Source organism: Typopeltis vanoorti, chromosome 6, assembly GCF_054136105.1.
Source record: "Typopeltis vanoorti isolate ZY-2024b chromosome 6, IOZ_Tvanoo_1.0, whole genome shotgun sequence".
Lineage (NCBI taxonomy): Eukaryota > Metazoa > Arthropoda > Arachnida > Uropygi > Thelyphonidae > Typopeltis > Typopeltis vanoorti.
This window is the reverse complement of record NC_143554.1, coordinates 83,100,249-83,118,376: the sequence shown is the minus strand read 5'-3', so window position 1 is coordinate 83,118,376 and position 18,128 is coordinate 83,100,249. Positions and strand designations below refer to the sequence as shown.

The window sequence follows — 18,128 nt, the reverse complement described above, 5'->3', positions numbered from 1 at the left end:
GACCTCAATAAAGGTCGAAACTAGTCTGGGTAATGGCCAATCCCTTAATGCATAACATTATACATATCCGCAAGGAGATGTGTTTTGCATTATGGGAGATACTGGGATAGGAGTGTTGGCATCTTGCTCCACCTTTGCTACGAGTTGCCTGGTGTTGTACTACTTACCCAGGTAAGATGTACAACACCATATTCAGTCCTGAAGATATTTTCAGGCACAAACTTTGTTTGCTCTCACTTGGATAAAGGATTAAACTAAACTTATTATAGTCTAACCAAGTGAAAAATAAACTTTCAACCAAGTAATTATATGTGCAACCTTGGACACCTTAGCAATGTGTCCTCTGAACTTCATCTCCCTATCCACCAACACCCTCAAGTCACTAGCCTCATCAATCTCTTGGCATACCCTTCCATCAATGTAGCACACAGCTGGTAATCTTTTAATCCCAAAATGCATAACTTTACACTATTCCACATTGAACTGACATCCATTACCTTTTGCCCATTTTGCCAGCTTATTTAAATCATCCTGCAAACTCTCAACATCAGCTTGATTTTTTATTGTGCTACCCAACTTTGCATCATCCACAAACAACTGAATCTCCTTTTAAGCCATTTCCAATTTTGTACATATATCATTTATGTACAAAATTAAACAATAACAGCCCAAGCACAGAGCCCTGAGGCACACCACTGGTCACCTGCCTCATCCTGGACTCTGCTCCTCCATAAACCACTTTCTGGTATCTCTCACTGAGCCATTCTCTTATCCATATCACCAGTTTAGTATCCACCCCCCATCTGCTCCAATTTGTGCAACAGTATTCCATGGGGTATCCTGTCAAAAGCCTTAGCAAAATCCAGAAGTACCACTGTGTAGCCATTTCCTTTGTCCAACTCAGATGTCATTTTATTATAAAAAGTTAATAAATTGCTAAGGCAGGATCGAACTTTAACAAAACCATGTTGGCCCCTATAGAGTAACATATCCTGATCCACCCATTCTTGAATTGTCTTTAACCAACTTTTCCAATACTTTTACCACCACTTCCAAAGATGGTGGTGATTGGTCTGTAATTACCTACTGCAGTTTTAGAGCCACCTTTACGCAAAGGAAATACTTTGCCTTCCTTCCACTCCCTAGGGACCATACCAGAGTTCAAACTTAAGTTAAATAACCAAGTAAGAGGTGTTGACAATTCCTTTGCACATTCACACAACGCACGAGCTGATATTCCATCTAAATCTACAGCAGTGTTTGCATTTAAATTTTGCAATATACTAAGTACCTCTGATTTCGTAACTTCAATTCTCACATTAGTTATTGCTACGGGTACAGAGATATCCTCACTTGGGTGAATGACTTTTGAAAAGTGATCACTCAGTAACTCTACTATTACATCTGAATTGGTCACCTCAGTACCATCAGCACCCATTAAAGTTATCCTTCTTAAGTCATTCTTCCTTTTACTTGCACATAGCAGAAGATCTGTTTGGGATTATCCTTGATCTCCTTGGCTAAGGTCTTCTCATAGTCTAATTTAGCTTTTCTTACTATGCTGGTAACCTTCCTAGCTTGAGCCTTGTACTGCTACATGGGTGTGCTTATTGCCTTTCTCCTTATAAATTTTTTGGACAATTCTATCTGTATTTCAGGGTAGTTTTGTCAACAACAAAAAAAAAAGCTACAGAACCTAACTCATTGACCAATGGGTTTCTGATTTTTATACATTCCTCTCATGCTCAGAAAGTTTCTATGAAAATGAATTTCGATTAACCAAATTCTAACTAACTTCTACATGTGGTTATTTTCAATATCACTAACCACAGTTTTGTTCTTTGTATTTTATTATTTGGGAAAGTTTTACTTTTATGCATAAAAAATAATGAAAAAAAGGAAAGCTGAAGGTTTTTTTCTTGTAAAAGAGTTTTACAGTTGAATTAATTTTGGGAACGAGCAACTGAAATCTTTTGAATATATAACCAGTTTAACAAGATAATGAAAAATTTCAGTCTATAATTATATCACATTGCTAGTAAACACCAAGAAGAAAAAAACAGAATAATTAATTCTCAAATAGGTTGTGGATAAATTTCTTGGGAATGAATCCCATGCTAACTTATTAAAATATGAAAGCCACTTAAACATTTTGTTCATAATGCAGAATTTTTCTACCACATAACTGCGTGGAAACGTATTTTTTCAATTGATAAAAATTAGTGATGGCAGCCATTTAATAACAAACTCAATACAAAGCATACTGTGTTTTAACCCGGTGTTAGTAATGTGGGGTGTCACAGTTATAGTCAATTTAAAATTTTTGGGATCTGTGACACCCCACCTTACTAATGCCAGGTTAAATAAAAATTCAAATTGTGTGAATATGGTGGGGGGGGGAAGGACAGAACATTTTTCCATGTGTATCTTATTTGCTGTATTAACTGTTAGTTTCAAAAGGCACATTTTTAATATGGAGTTGAGCTATAAAGTCTCATTATATATGTAGGCTTTATCTTGCACAAACTGATATTGTATACACATGATGATATCACTTGCATTCTAGGAATTAGATAACCAGATTTCGCTTATAAAATTTATAAGCGAAATAAATTTTAGAGATCATTTACAAAAGAAAAACATCGAATACCTTTTTTTTCAGCTGTCCACGAATAAACAGTTCTTAAACATTTATTCGAGGACAATTGAAATATTATTCAAAAAACAGGAGAGACTTAACATATGCATCAGTATGTGTGGGGGGAGTATGGTTATCATACATCTTAAAATGAAAAGTATAGAACTGCAACAACAATAAAACTGTCGAGATTGAGCATTTGGCCAGATTTTAATTTTTAAAATGTTTCTGTAGCCTTATATTTAACTTTTCTTTTAATTTTTACAAATATTTAGTTAGACACAAGTAAGTTTTCAATGTATATTTTATGTGTGAGAAAGTAATACCTTGATTATATGTCTTAGTTAATGAATATGGAAACAAAATGTATTCTACAAACATTTTATAACATATGGGTATATAACATTTTGCCTAAAAACTTGAAATAGAAACTACTATATTAATGCAGCATAATGCAATTAAATAAAATAATATCATCAACCATAATAACAAGGATATTTTAAGTAACAAATAACTAATTATTGATTTTGGTTTGAAAAAAGAACAGTTGTTAAAGCTTTGTGATTGGCTATAAATGGACCAAGTTTTCATAAAGGCTAGAAGACAGCAACATTTTATGGATAAACAGAATTAAGAATTACAACCAAGTTTTTTTCTTTTGTTTACACCTACCTGGCCCATTAAAGGGTACTTCAAAATGGACCACTGCAATTTGTATAAAAGTTTTTAATGATAGCAGTTCATTCTGTGTAGCTCTATTATGACTACCCAACAGAAGTACTCACAAAATGTCAGTTTCAAATATTTTATTACTTGAGGCAGACTGAACAGGAGCTGGCTTTGCTGGCACAGACGGTGCACTAGTTGAAGTAACTGTTTTCTGAAAATTTGGAGGTTTTGGATTAAAGTTTATTGTAGTTACAGCTAAATGTGTTAATGACCCTGAAGCTGGTGTAAATGACAGGGCAGTCTTTGATAGAATGTTGCTTTCACTACCTGTTTTTTTTAGGTCGCTCAGAAGAGGAGTAGATGTTGCAGATCGAGGTGGTGAAAAGCGCTGAAGGATTTGACCACGTTGGAGTTGCTGTAGACGGGCATACTGCTCCTGAAGTTGTTTCTGTTTTTTCAGCAACTCCTGATGACGTTGCTCTAAGAGTTCTTGACGGCTACGTGGCGGAGTAGGTGGTGCTGATTTCTTTGAAGCATCTTCTGCAACAGTTCCATCTGATGCACAAAGAGAAACTCCTTTTGTGTTCGGTCCACTTATTTGCTTTCTTTCTCCTTTGTTAACTGGAGTGCCACTACCAGTTGCCTGCAATGCCATTTGGAGACCTTCTTGAGAATTAACACTTTCGCTGCTGCTACTATTGCTAGACAGCTGATCTCGACGAAGACTGTCATCTGAGATGGCGCTTGTTATAATCATATCTTCATCTTTATGGCTGCCTCTTTCATCTTTTGATGCCGATCTTCCAGCTGCTATTCGTTTGAGATTTGTGTCTGTACCACCACCTGCTGGTTCAGAATTACTTCGTAGGTGACTCAAAGCAATATTCTCTCGAACAGCTGATATTATTCCTTCTTTTTGCTTTTCTGTAGCAGGAGCTACTGGATTGGTTGGAGATGTCAGAGGTGACCTACTAGTGGTACGTGGTGGAGGTGGAGGAGGAACTTTTCTGCCAACTGGAGATGGGGAATCTTGAACTTCAAGAATTGTATGTTTTGTACCTCCAACAGAAACCCTAATAATCATGTCAGGGGGCTGGGGTGATCTTTTTCCATCAGGTATTGGAGAATGTGATGGAGAAAGATTGATACTGTGGCGGAGTCCTGCATCACTGACCTGAAGCTTAGAGGTTACTGTTCCTGGGGCATGAAAGGCACTACCTCCTGTTGATGATACTTTGGCTTGTCCTGGCAGAGGTGGTCCAAACCCATGAGTAGGTGTGCGTACTGGTGAATCGGCACTGGGATAAGAGGGTAATCGACGCTGTGGACCAGACAGTCCTGGAATAACATCGCGCTTCTGCTCACTAGGCTTTGTGAAGGTCTGCAGTTCGTCCAACAGTGCATCCAGGGCATTTTCTGTTCGTGAAGCCCGCTGATGACCATCAGGAGGGACATGAATAACTGTATGAGGATCTGAATCAATGGTCTGAAAATGTAGATTTAAGAAAGGGGGAAAACAGGATGTAGTTAAATGAAAAACTTTTATGTATATCTTCATGGACAAAACCATAGATTCATAAAAAGCACAATTAACCTTCAGCATGCAGGCAAATTAATATATGTATAAAAACATGAGGAAAACGAGGGAGGAAGAATAAGTTTATATATAACATGAACAATATTTGTACACCTGCTTCTATTCAATGCAAAAATTGATATCTTTCATTTCTTAAAACATTAAAAAATTATACAGCTTATAATTGAGTGAATAGAAGAAACATTTAAAATAATAATACAAATTTAAGTATGCTGCCAATGCTTATATGCTTAATTATCAGTATGAAACTAATACTTTATTTTAATTTAGATATAAATATCATTCAGTATAAATATTCTAACCAAAGATATAATGAAGATGGATCACAAGAGGAACATGTTTTTAGAAAACATTTTTACAGTAGGTGTTAAGAAAAAAAAAAGGGTTAAAATAAAAGAAAATTCAAGGTTACAAAATACTAGAGAGCCCAATCAAATATCGCAATGTTTAAAAGAGAAGCAATGTTTTTTAAGATTTACATAATCAGGATTGTATGGGATGCAGGTGTATCTTTTGTAATGAGATGGCATCCTGACAATCCACTTAATAAATCATAAAATAAAAAAAATAAAACAAATACATATAAGGCTACTTTGTATACTGCAGAGATGAAGTGATCATTTCAAAGGACATGCTGTACTGAGCTCAGTTGAGTGTGTGAGTGTTGGATGTTATTTGCACAGTTCAGCAAAGTAAAAAAAAAAAATGTTCATGTGAACTATGTTCACATCTAACAATTTCATTTAAATCTTATTACATCTTTATTAAAACTGTGCATTTTGGTTAAAATCAAGCCTGTTTTCAGGGGGGGGGGGAGGAGAAGCATCTATGCTACAAATAGAAATTTATTTCTGTTTGTAGCATAATCGCAAATATGACACATCTGTCATTTATGTTTCCTTGCCTATGTTAACTCGAGCAGTCAATTACTTCTTTACTGGTAAAATTATTTCTTTGTTTCACTTTTTTTTTTCTTTTTTGTGGTATATATATATATATAATTATAATTTATAATTTATAATATAGTATAATTTGTGATTTAGATTTTTTTTTTTTTTTTTTTGTGTTGTAGTGGAGTAATGTGTCCTCCAATGATGAGTCCTTGGATTCCTTGCAGGTGTCACATAATAATAATAAAATAATTTCAATCTCTACCAGAACAATAAATTATTTAATCAACAGCTAAACAATGGTGAGGACTGAAACTAATGGTGTAGCCTGCAGAATACAGTTAGAATAGGCTAATGTTGGATTAGCGGGAAATATAGCTTAACAATGTTAATGTGTTACATTTTGGTCACCAAAGATGGAATGTTTCGTATTTTGAATGATGAGGATAAGGAAATTAAAAACCTACGGATGAGAGTGATGGTGGCTAAGAATCTGAAATTTAGGGAACAGTTGTGAGAATTCTGAGAATAACAGTGGATTATGGCAACAATGAGGAAAGGATGATTGTAACATATACAGAAATATGTGAAGTTTATTATTTCACTGTAGATGGCCTTAATCAGGTCACATTTAGATTACTGTAAGATTTGGTCACTGGTTTACATGATATTTTGGAAAGAGCTAAGGAAAGAATGACTAGGAGTAGTACAGTATCTTTGAAATGTTACGTGTAGATTGTCATCTGTATAGCTGGAAGACAGAAGAAAATATGATTATTTTATTTAATTTTTAACATGAACAGCAGAAAGAATATATTAGTTGGGGAGGGATTTATAGTAGCTTAATACTAAATAAATTATTCTTCAAATAGAAGAACAGAGGCCATTCCTGAAAACTGTGTAAGGAAGGTTTGTTTGCGTGTGCATGCACACAAGGAAGTAAGGAGCAATTTTTCTGCTTAGAAAGTAGCAGGTGATTCAAATGCATTGTTGAAGAGTGTGGCGAGAGCAACATAACACAGTTAATGAGTTTAAGGCATGATGATATGCATCGTGAGAGCTTGTTCAAGGATCTCCACAATAATGAATCTGTTAAGACCAAATATTTTTATCATCATCCCATGATTAACACTAGAAATTCATTCCAGATGGTGTCCTCCCCCTCACCTCATCCATCATAACAACAATATAAATGTCTCTTTAATAAATACAGATGTCTACTTAAAGAAAAGTATTTCTGGTCTTACAATTGGTTAATTATATTTTAATTATATTAGTAGAATATCATTTTTTTTCTGACTAGATTCTCATTTCAGGTCATGGTGAATGGAGGGGTCCAACAATGCTCTGCCTTCTCCCCCATTCTAATCATTCTATATATAATTGATGTACTTCAGCCAATTACCAACCCAATATATAGTTTTGCTGATAACAGGACATTTCATTTCCTCCTTTTCATTTGACAAACCTGGCAATGCACAAATCATCACAATCTCCAGAGCGTTTACCGCTACTGCCATATCCGGAATAAGGGAGAGGAATTGGTGGCACAGATAGCATCAGCCTAGCCAAAAGTTATTGGGATCACTGAGACGTGGTTGACAGAAGGGGCTATTATAACAGGAATAGAAGTCGCTGGGTATAGCATTTTTCGGCAGAATAGGAGGGGAAAGTGTGGTGGTGGTGGGGTACTGCTTATGATAAGTGATGACTTATGTCCTCTAAGGGTGGAGGCTTTGGAAGGAAGTGAGACAAATGATTTTGAGAGCATATGGTGTGAGGTAGAGGTAGGCAAGACAGGATATTTAGTGGGGTGTTGCTACAGACCCAGGAGCACAAAGGATGGGAACCAGGAGATGTTTAGACAGCTAAGTTTGGCAAGTGCAAGAAAAATGATTGTTATGGGAGATTTTAACTACAGTAGTATAAATTGGAGAGAGGAAGATGCATATAGCAATAGGGGAATGGAATTTCTAGAATTCTTGAGGAACAAATGTCTTAGGCAACATGTAACAGAAGGAACAAGAGGTTCAAGAGTTTTGGATTTGGTTATAGCATCAGAAGAGTTGATAATAACTGAGATGACATCTCTCCCACCAGTTGGAGAGAGTGACCATATGGTTTTGACTTGGAAAATGAATAGACATGCACGAGTATCAAAGAGATGGGAACTTATGTGGAATTATAAAGCAGGTGATTATACTAGTCTTAGACGTCAACTTCGGGAAGTTTCATTGAGGGAAGAATTGGAAGGCCGGGATATCATTAGTGCATGGGAAATTGTGAAAGAATATTTGTTAGCAGCAATGGTAAGTTGTATACCACGAGTGAAGAAGAGAACACAATTTGGAGTAAAGTGGATGACAAACAATATTAAACAGGAATTGCATGCGAAAAAGAGGTTATGGAAGAGATATAAGGAGACAGGTGAAGAGAAGATGCATGAAGAATATAAGACACAGGCCAGAAGAGTAACTAGTGTGGTAAGGAAAGCGAAACTGGAATATGAAAGGAGATTGGCCCTAAGATCCAAAGAAAATCCTAGGGAATTTTTTAGCTATGTGGCCAGTAGGAGGAGAAATGACTGTGGAAGAATGATATTGTGGGATAAAAATGGGAATAGAGTGATGCAGAGGACATAGTGTAATTGTTCAATGAACAATTTATTGGAGTATTTCATCCTAGAGAAGTCAGTTTTAATGGTAGAGGGATAGGGCTGGTTCGAGGTTTAGAGGTACAGGAGGAGAGTGTGTTTCAGATACTGAGTACTCTGGATGTCAGTAAAACTTTGGGACTGGATGGTATTTCACCATGGTATTTCACTGCATAAGGGTGGTAGCAGACTGAAAGTGTCTAATTATAGGCTAGTTTGTGTGTCATCAGTAGTTAGTAAGTTCTTGGAGAAAGTAGTGAGGAACCATATACAGCATTGGGCAGATGAGGGTAATGTTATCAGTGAGAGTCAACTTGGATTTTTGAAGGGGAGTTCTTGTTTTAGCAATATGCTAGTCTTTTATGATAAAGTTGGAAGGGCATTAGATGAGGGAAAGGCATATACTGCAATTTTCTTAGACTTGGTGAAGGCATTTGACAGGGTACCACATGATAAGCTGATATTTAAGTTGCAGCACATGGGTCTGGATCCAAACCTGAATCCAGTTGGTCAACTGGATTCAGGTTTGGCTGTCTGATAGGTATCAGAGAGTTGTGTATGGTGGAGGAATATCAAAGAGACAGAGAGTTACAAGTGGGGTTTCACAGGGATCAGTACTGGGACCTATATTGTTTAACCTTTATATCAATGACATTGTCCGTGGATTGCAAGGGGATATTCAGTTGTTTGCGGATGATGCGAAGCTGGGAAGGTTATTAGTAATAGTGCAGATCTGGTAGCCCTGCAAGAGGATTTGAATAAGCTAGATAGAGGGACAAATGAATGGCGGGTGTCAGTTTAATGCAGCAAAATGTAAGGTCTTGAGGTTTGGGAAACATCGATGGGATGCTGCATACTCTATGGGAGGAGTTATACTGGAGGAAGTAGGGGATACAAGAGATCTGGGGTTGATGATTGATAGAAACCTGAAATTTAGGGGACATATTGCAAAGGTGGTGAAGGTAACACAGAGGATTGCTGCAATTATGAGAAGGACACTGACCTGCAGAGATAAAAGGGTTATCATTCCGTTGTATAAGTCTCTGATCAGACTACACTTAGACTACTGTTCTCAGATTTGGTCTCCAGGATTTGAAGGGGATAAATTAACTGTGGAAAGGATACAAAGACGGATGACAAAGATGGTTTCAGGACTGTACAATTTTGGTTATGAGGATCGGCTGAGGGATTGTGGACTTCAGAGTTTGGTGGATAGAAGGAGAGGTGTTATGATTGATACTTTTAAACTGTTGAGAGGTGGTTACAGGGTTGACACTGGGGAGTTCTTTCGCTTGGTTGAACAGCGGGAAGGAGTGATGACAAGAGGCCATCCCTGGAAGTTACGAAAGGAAACTGTGAGCAAGAGGGAGAGGAGTGGTTTCTTTGCATGGAGGGTGGTTGAACCGTGGAATGCATTGCCTGATGGAGTGGTGGGAGCGAGAACAGTCAATGAGTTTAAGGAGTGGTATGATAGACTTTGTGTTTCTTAGGGGGGGGGACCTCCCTTCGATGAGTCTTGACAGACTTTACGTTCTTAGGAAAGACCCCCCACGATGAGTCTTTTGACTCCATGGAGGCCTGAATAATAATAATAATAAAATATAGATCTCCAAAACATTCATCAGTGGGGTTTGGATAATCTTGTCAATTTCAATGCTATCAAACACAGCTCTGCCTTATTTTCCATAAAAAAGAACTCCTCTCTTCCAGCCTTATTTTTGACAACATCCAAATCCTTATGCATGATGAAATCTATCTTCTTGGGAAACACTAACCTCAAATCTGTCTTGGCACAAACATATTACCAAAAAATAAGGTTTTCTTTTTCACTCAAGACAGTACTTTAACGAGGTATACATTTTTGGTCGTTTTTATAGATAGAAATACACTTTTATTAATACAGACCAGTATTTTACAAATAAACATTTATTAAAACCTACCAGTTTCGCCAGCAAACTGTCTGGCTTTTTCAAGGTATTACGGAGATATGAAAGTAAATGCAAATTAAAAGGAACATAAAAAACGTTGTAACATTTTTTATGTTCCTTTTAATTTGCATTTACTTTCATATCTCCGTAATACCTTGAAAAAGCCAGACAGTTTGCTGGCGAAACTGGTAGGTTTTAATAAATGTTTATTTGTAAAATACTGGTCTGTATTAATAAAAGTGTATTTCTACAGTACTTTAACTCCAAATAACTTTTAATTTATATGAATCACAAATCTGACATTAAATATTGCTCTCGCATCTAAGGTAGTTCCCCCCCCCCCCCCCCCCCAAGACCTCCACATAAAGATACTGGACTCTGTATATAAAAGGGCAGTCAGATTGATTAATGACTCCCTATTTCATTAATACACTTCACTTACTTTCTCATAGGCACACAAATACATGTATGGCCACTGTTCATCAGAATTAGCATCAAAAATACCTTCATTTTCTGTCAAATCCATATCCATTCAAAATGCATACAGCAACTCGTGTAGATACACTCCCTCACAGTGCATCCCAAGACTCATAGAATGAATTTCTGCTGCTCATCATTTATCCCTTTCACTGCTGCCCTCTTATGCGTTTCTCAAGGAATACAATCTACAACTCTTTAAGGTAAATGTAAACAAGTTCTTTCTTGACCATCCATGATACAAGTGTACTATAGGTTGACTAACTTCTCGTGGATGGGTTCTTCCCCCATAAAAAGTACAATATAACATCTTGAATACTAAGAGCTTTTAGTCCACTCATTTAAAAGAGATATACTATGTTGGCTTCCAACTTATTATTTATGTTTTTACTTAGGTATAGAGAGCTTATTTTAATTTATTGGCAGCACATCCTTGCCCCTTCACATCACAGTTTGATAATGCTGTATCAATTACAGAAATAGTATTTCCTTGAAGCATATAAATACATCGTGCATATCAGACTCATGGACACATTGTTAATATCAAATTTCATCTATTCATTTTTATATTATTATTATTATTATTATTACAGTAACCTCTATGGGATTAGTATACTCATTATGGGAAGCCTGCTTAACAAGCAACATGTCTGTCATATCAAACCTTGAAATCATTTAGGCTCTCTGCATTCACCGGATGGTCTCTTGTTCTTCCTGCCTCACTCCCACTATTTTATAATTCCTTCTGTATTAATCTGGTAAAATCGCTTCACTAACTTGAAGGTCTCTGTTATATCACTTCTTTTCTTCCTATCCACTAACTCTGCAATTTATATTCTTCTACTGCTCTGCATAACCAACAGTCCAAAGGCCTTTTATTACTTTGATCATTTGTCTCAGGATCCTCTTTTGTGTTTCTACATTACAATGAAAACTAGGTGACCAAATTTGAGCACAGTCGTCCACATGTGATTATTATTATTATTACATGACACCTCCAGGGAGTTCAAAGACTCATTGAGGGAGGACACCTACTCTATAACTCTGTCTCCACCAACTACAATGAACAGCACAGCAGCTACCATCATCATCATCTACACCAGTGCCATCTACTGCCCACCACAACCACTAGTATTTTCAGAGACAATCACAAACATCCATGATCACAGGCAGGGTTTAAATCCACAGCCTTTTGGCTGGAGAGCAGATAAGTTAACCATTTGGTCAGCCAGGTGCTGATGTGAAGTCTTTGCAACATCTGCAATGAGCCCTTGGAACTTTAGTCCACTGTCTATTATCAACCCAAGATCTCAAATCTCATCCACTTCCTGAAGCACAGCTCTCTCAATACAGTATGCAGTCATATCTTTGCACCCCCCCCCAAAGTGCAGCACCATGCATTCTTTTAATATTAAAACTATAATCTCCCCCCCCCCCCCCACTCATTTGGCCAAGCTAAAAGTCTAATCGAATCCTCCTGTACAGAATTAACATCAGCAATACTTCTGATAATTCTACCTGACTTTGCATTGAGAGCAAACATTTGAAGATCCCCAGTCAATCTATGTAAGATATCATTAACAAATAAGCTTAACAGCAGGAACCTAAAACAGAACCTGGAGGCATGCCACTAGCACCTTTCTTTGCGAGATTCTGCTCCATCTAACCAGCCTGTTATCCAATCCATTTTCTGCAGCTTATACACGAACTTGTCATGTCATAATCTATCAAATACCTTTGCAAAGTTCAAGAATATTGCTGTATATGAATCTGCCTTATCCAACATATTCTATTCCTAACCAGTTTCTCCAATACCTAACACAACTGCAAATATACAGACTGGTGTATAATATGAAACATCTGTTCTAGAACTATGCTTCTGGAGTGGTACTATTTGGCATTCTTTCCACTCTTCAGATATAGCCAAGTTAGCCAGTCTTGGGTGTGGACTGCAGGGTTTTTCTCTCCAGTTTATATGGGATTTTTCATCACGCAAGCAGGCAAACCGGCTTTGAGAACTCAATGCCTCTTCAGACATAGGACACTGGGAAGCATAGGGCTAACCACCTTATCCTTGAGTACAGTTGCGGTTAAATGAATAGAAAACCCTCAACACTGCGAGGTAAAAGAGGGAAAAAGGAAGAAGAAGAAGAAGTGCATTTTTTAGAATACACTTCTTTACAACTAAAGATAACAGAATAATGAAACTTAAAACTGTTTAACACAAAGAATGTGAAACAGACTGCTTGATTAGCAGGGTTAAAATTTTTAAATGAGGAAAAGGTGACTTATCTATCTTCTGTCCCCAAATTATTTGATCCATTAAAAGACAAAGAACTACAATTTATGAAACAATGTGGCCATATATATATATATATATATACACACACACACACACACACACACATATATGGCCACATCATCCAGTTTTATGGGTGATAACCACTAAGCAAAATGCAATGCAACTTGCTATTTCAGGTTTTCTGACAACACAAAGAGAAAATAAGCTTAAATCTTTAAAAAAATTCTACACACCAGCCCTTCTCAGAATTTCCCCTGCTTCTCTGAGGGTGTCTTAAAGGATATTAGCAAGTAGGAATGAAATTGCTTTTTCTATTTTTGCAAATTTAAATGAATTAGAAAATATGAGGTTTTAAAAATAAAACAACAAAAATTGTCCAAACCTAAATATTGGCTTCCTCACAATAAGATCATAATAATAAATATAATTACCATCTATCTAACATTGAAAACAATATTAAGTAAAGGATTTAACTTTGCTTATCTCTGCAGTCAATTCCAAAAGAACTTGCAAAAAACTTGTTACTTGCAAAAACAGAAAAAGCAACTTCACTCCTTCCATCTCAAGAAGTTAATTTACTTTGAAAGAAATCCATCTTTGCAATTAACAATGCAAAACTTCCAATAGATCATACTACTATGGCAGAACATCATGAGGTGGGTGTCGAGGCTAGCTGGTGAACGGACGTGCTATCGGAGAGCTCCTGAGAGATTTGTGTTTTTTGTTGATTTATTGATGTTTTGGATTCAATTTAATGGACTTAAGTGTGTAATTTTGGTATATTATTGGAGCTTTATTAGCGCGGTTAGTGTACTAAAGTGTTTTATAACATAATCTATGTCGGGAAGTCGCCGCTAGATGAATTCGTAATGTGTAGTATTCGTGCAAGCTCCAGATAAGATAAGTATCATTTTTAGTTATCGATACAAATTACTTAATATTGTGTAGTTTTGTTTTGTTTGCCTTGCGTATTTTAGTGCGTCTATTTTTGGTGTGTTATAACGTATAATTTGACAAAACACGTTGCAAATAAGTATGGCACCTGTGCGAAGGAAAATGGCGGCCAGTAATGAAGGTTCGCCATCGTTATCAAAGAACGGTAGCATAAAAGAAATGAGTCAGTGTACTAGCTGTGAAATGTACGCTTTGCGGAGTGCGGTCGGAGTGTGGTAAGATGATAAAGGATTGAATGTGCGTAGAAAATAGAGGGAGAATGAGGAATTGAAGTGTATTTCGGATCGTGAGTGTGATATTTTTGTCAACCTTCAGAATGAAGGAAATAGGGATATGACAAGAAACGGCAAGGTTGTACATGAAAATTGTGAGAGTGTGAATGTAGAAAGTGTGAATGATAGTATAAATGGTTTCTCAGAGAACAAAAAAGATGAGATAGATGCATTGAGTGAGATCGCGTTGTTGAATAGTGCGATAGAAAGAGCAAAACAGCAGCTAGAGTGCATGAACAAAAGTAGATTGAATGAACCAACCAATAATAAAAGGTATGACAGGAAAAATAGATGTATGAATGTGAACATGAACAAAATGAAGGATAGAGTGCTGTATGGAGACTCGTTAGTACGAGGTGTGTTAGTAGAGGATTCGACAAAATCGTACCAACCTGGTGCGACCATAAAGGACGTAACTGAGTCTATTAGAGAGCAAAAGGAAAGGGTGAAAGAAATGATTGTTGTGGCAGGTACGAATGATTTGAAAGGAGATAAAATGGAAATGATAGAAGACCTGAATGAATTGTTTGAGGTAGCAAAAGAAAAGAGTGAGAGAGTTAGAATGATTAGTCTTTTGCCACGGTATGACAGTGAAATGTTTAAAAGGAGGGCTATAATTGCGAATGACTTTATGCGTGGGTTATGTATGACGAGTGGTGTGGAATTTGTGGATGTGTGGAGTGAGTTTGATGGGCGAAAGGATCTATATAAGATGGATGGCTTGCATTTGAAGGTTACAGTGTAAGAAGACTTGAGAAAGTGTTGCTGAATGTAGTGGATGTGCAAATTCAGGGAAACTAGATTTGTTAAGGGGGGAGTAGAGATACAGTCCTTATGGAGGCAGTTGAATGTATGAATGAATATAATATGCCAGAGCAAATAAGGACAACAAATCTGGGTGGGATAGTTAATATAACGCATCAAGGTAGGGTTGGGGCTAATTGGGGTCTTAAATTCATGTACACTAATACTAGGAGTATTAGGAACAAGAAGGAAGAGTTTTTGGCCATGGTTGGCACTTCCAGACCACAGGTTATAGGTATTAGTGAAACATGGCTGACTGTAGATGATATATAACTAGTGGGATTGAATGTGATCGGTATAGTGTGTTCAGGAATGACAGAGAGAATAAAATGGGGGGAGGAGTATTGTTGATGATAGCTGATGAGCTCCAGCAAAGGAGAATAGAAGTTGAATTGCAGGATAGAGAAAAGAGCACATTTGAGGCCATTTGGTGTGAGATTGTGGCTAGCAGAACTAGATATACAATTGGGTGCTGCTATAGACCAGGTGATGGAAAAGATGGTGGTGACAGTATGCACAAGCAAATAGAAGAAATGGGTGGAAGGAGGGTGATTATTATGGGAGATTTCAACTATGGTCGCATTGATTGATTGATTGAGGAGAGGACACACGGGAGGAAGGAACTGGATTTTATGCGGTTATTAAGGGATAACTATCTGCGACAGCATGTAATGGAAAATACTAGGGGTCAGAGAGTGCTTGACCTAGTAATTACATCTGAGGATTTGGCTGTAACAAATATGACCACATTGCCACCAATCGGTGAGAGTGATCATAGGGTCTTAACTTGGGAGGTGGCAAAAGGTGTAGAATTTTCAATTAAGACAGGGTACATGTGGAATTATCGGGCTGGAAAGTATGACAAGCTTAGGAGGATTGGTTCAGTGCCATGGCATGTACAACTGCAAGGACTAGAAGTTGATAGTGCATGGGAGGCAGTTAAGAAGTGTTTGCATGAAGCAATGGCTGACTGTATACCTAGAATCCGAATAATAAATCAAGTAGGGGTTAAATGGATGAATGACACCATTAAGCTTAAGCTGCAAAAAAAGAAACAACTATGGAGGGAATTTAAGGAGAAGGGTGACCAGCAGGCACATGAACAGTATAAAGCGCAGGCCAGAAGGGTGACGAGTGTGGTAAGAAAAGCAAAAAAGGATTACGAAAGAACATTGGCCATGCAGGCTAAAGAGAATCCTAAACAGTTTTTTAGATATGTAGCAAGTAAAAGGAAAAATGTACATGGCAGATTGATTTTAAAGAATGCTGATGGTAGGGAGGTAACTGAATCAGTTGAGATAGTTGAGTTACTGAGTGAGCACTTTGCAAAAGTATATCATCCAGGTGGTTACATTGCAGAAACGAATAAACCAGTAGATTATACAGGAATTGTGGTTAATGAAGTGGAGGTGAGTAGTCTATTGCATAACCTCAATGTCAATACATCTGTGGGATTGGATGGTATACCAGCTCGTGTTGTACGAGAAGCAGCTAAAGAATTGTCAGTACCCTTGACCATTTTGTTTAATTTGAGTCTCGTGTCTGGGTTAGTCCCAGGCGGGTGGAAAGAGGGGAAAATAGTTCCACTGCATAAAGGTGGTTCCAAGACTGCTGTTGTAAATTACCGACCGATTAGCATATCAGGAATCATTGTCAAGGTCTTAGAGAAATTAGTCAAGAAAAGAATACAGGATTGGATAGATGAAAATGGGATATTGTATGGGGGACAACATGGTTTTGTGAAGGGTAGATCATGCCTCAGTAACTTGCTCACGTTTTATAACACAGTGACGGCTGAACTGGATAGGGGTAATGAGTTTACAGTGATACTACTGGACCTTGCCAAGGCCTTTGATAGGATACCACATGGAACCCTAATCAGTAAACTGGAGCAGATGGGTATAGATATAGGGTTGGTGAGATGGATAAGAGGGTGGTTGAAGGAGAGATATCAAAGAGTGGTTTATTCAGGAATGGAGTCTAAAATACGTCTTGTGACTAGTGGAGTGCCACAGGGCTCTGTTCTTGGACCACTGCTTTTCAATTTGTTCATCAATGATATTGGAAAGGATCTGAGAGGAAGTGTTCACTTGTTTGCTGATGATGCAAAGTTGGGTAGAGCAATTGTGAGTGCACAGGATGTCAAAATTTTACAGGATGATTTGGATAGTTTGGAGGACTGGGCTAGGAAAAATAAATGTCAGTTTAATGTGGCAAAGTGTAAGGTTATGCACTTTGGGGTGAAAAGAATAGCAGCAGTATATTGCATTGATGGAACCATACTCCAGGAGATTGATGAGGCCGGGGATTTGGGAGTGTTGGTGGATAGGGAGTTGAAGTTTAGGGGGCACATTGCAAAAGTAACTAAAACAGCTCACCAAATCACTTGGCTTCTGAAAAATACTTTAACATGCAGAGACGAACAAGTTGTTGTTCCTCTGTATCGAGCCTTGATAAGACCCCATCTGGACTTCTGTGCCCAGCTATGGGCACCAGGGTTTCTTCGTGATGGGGAGGAAGTGGAGAGGGTCCAGAGACGAGTGACCAAGATGATAGCAGGTCTGTGGAATGAACCTTATGAGAATAGGTTGAAGATTTGTGGGTTGCAGAAATTGGACGATAGGCGAAGGAGGGGTGATATGATTGAGACATTCAAATTACTGAAGGGTTTTTATAAGATTGATCCAGAAGATATTTTTGAAAATATGACTGGTGGTGGGAGGACTAGGGGCCATGCATGGAAGCTGGGCAAGAGCGTGGTTGACAAGGGTGTTAGAGCTAGGTTCTTTACTTGGAGAGTGGTAAATGAGTGGAATAAGCTTCCAGAGTCTGTTGTGGGTGCTACGACCGTGAATGAGTTCAAGGCAAGGTATGATAGATACTGTGTGAATGTTGAATAGTTGTTCTTGACACGATGTTAGGGCCTCCCCTCGATGAGTCTGTC

General features: G+C 37.6%; 1 protein-coding gene across 1 annotated transcript in view; it reads right to left on the bottom strand.

Moving 5' to 3' along the window:
- Positions 1-2,828: 2,828 nt before the first annotated feature.
- Positions 2,829-18,128, bottom strand: part of LOC150105640 (coiled-coil domain-containing protein CG32809-like) — a 774,652-nt gene continuing 759,352 nt past the window's right edge. Inside the window, exon 21 of the mRNA XM_090394279.1 lies at positions 2,829-4,793. Within this exon, the coding sequence (XP_090250405.1) occupies positions 3,420-4,793 (1,374 nt within the window). The 3' untranslated portion in view covers positions 2,829-3,419. The remainder of the gene's footprint in view (positions 4,794-18,128) is intronic.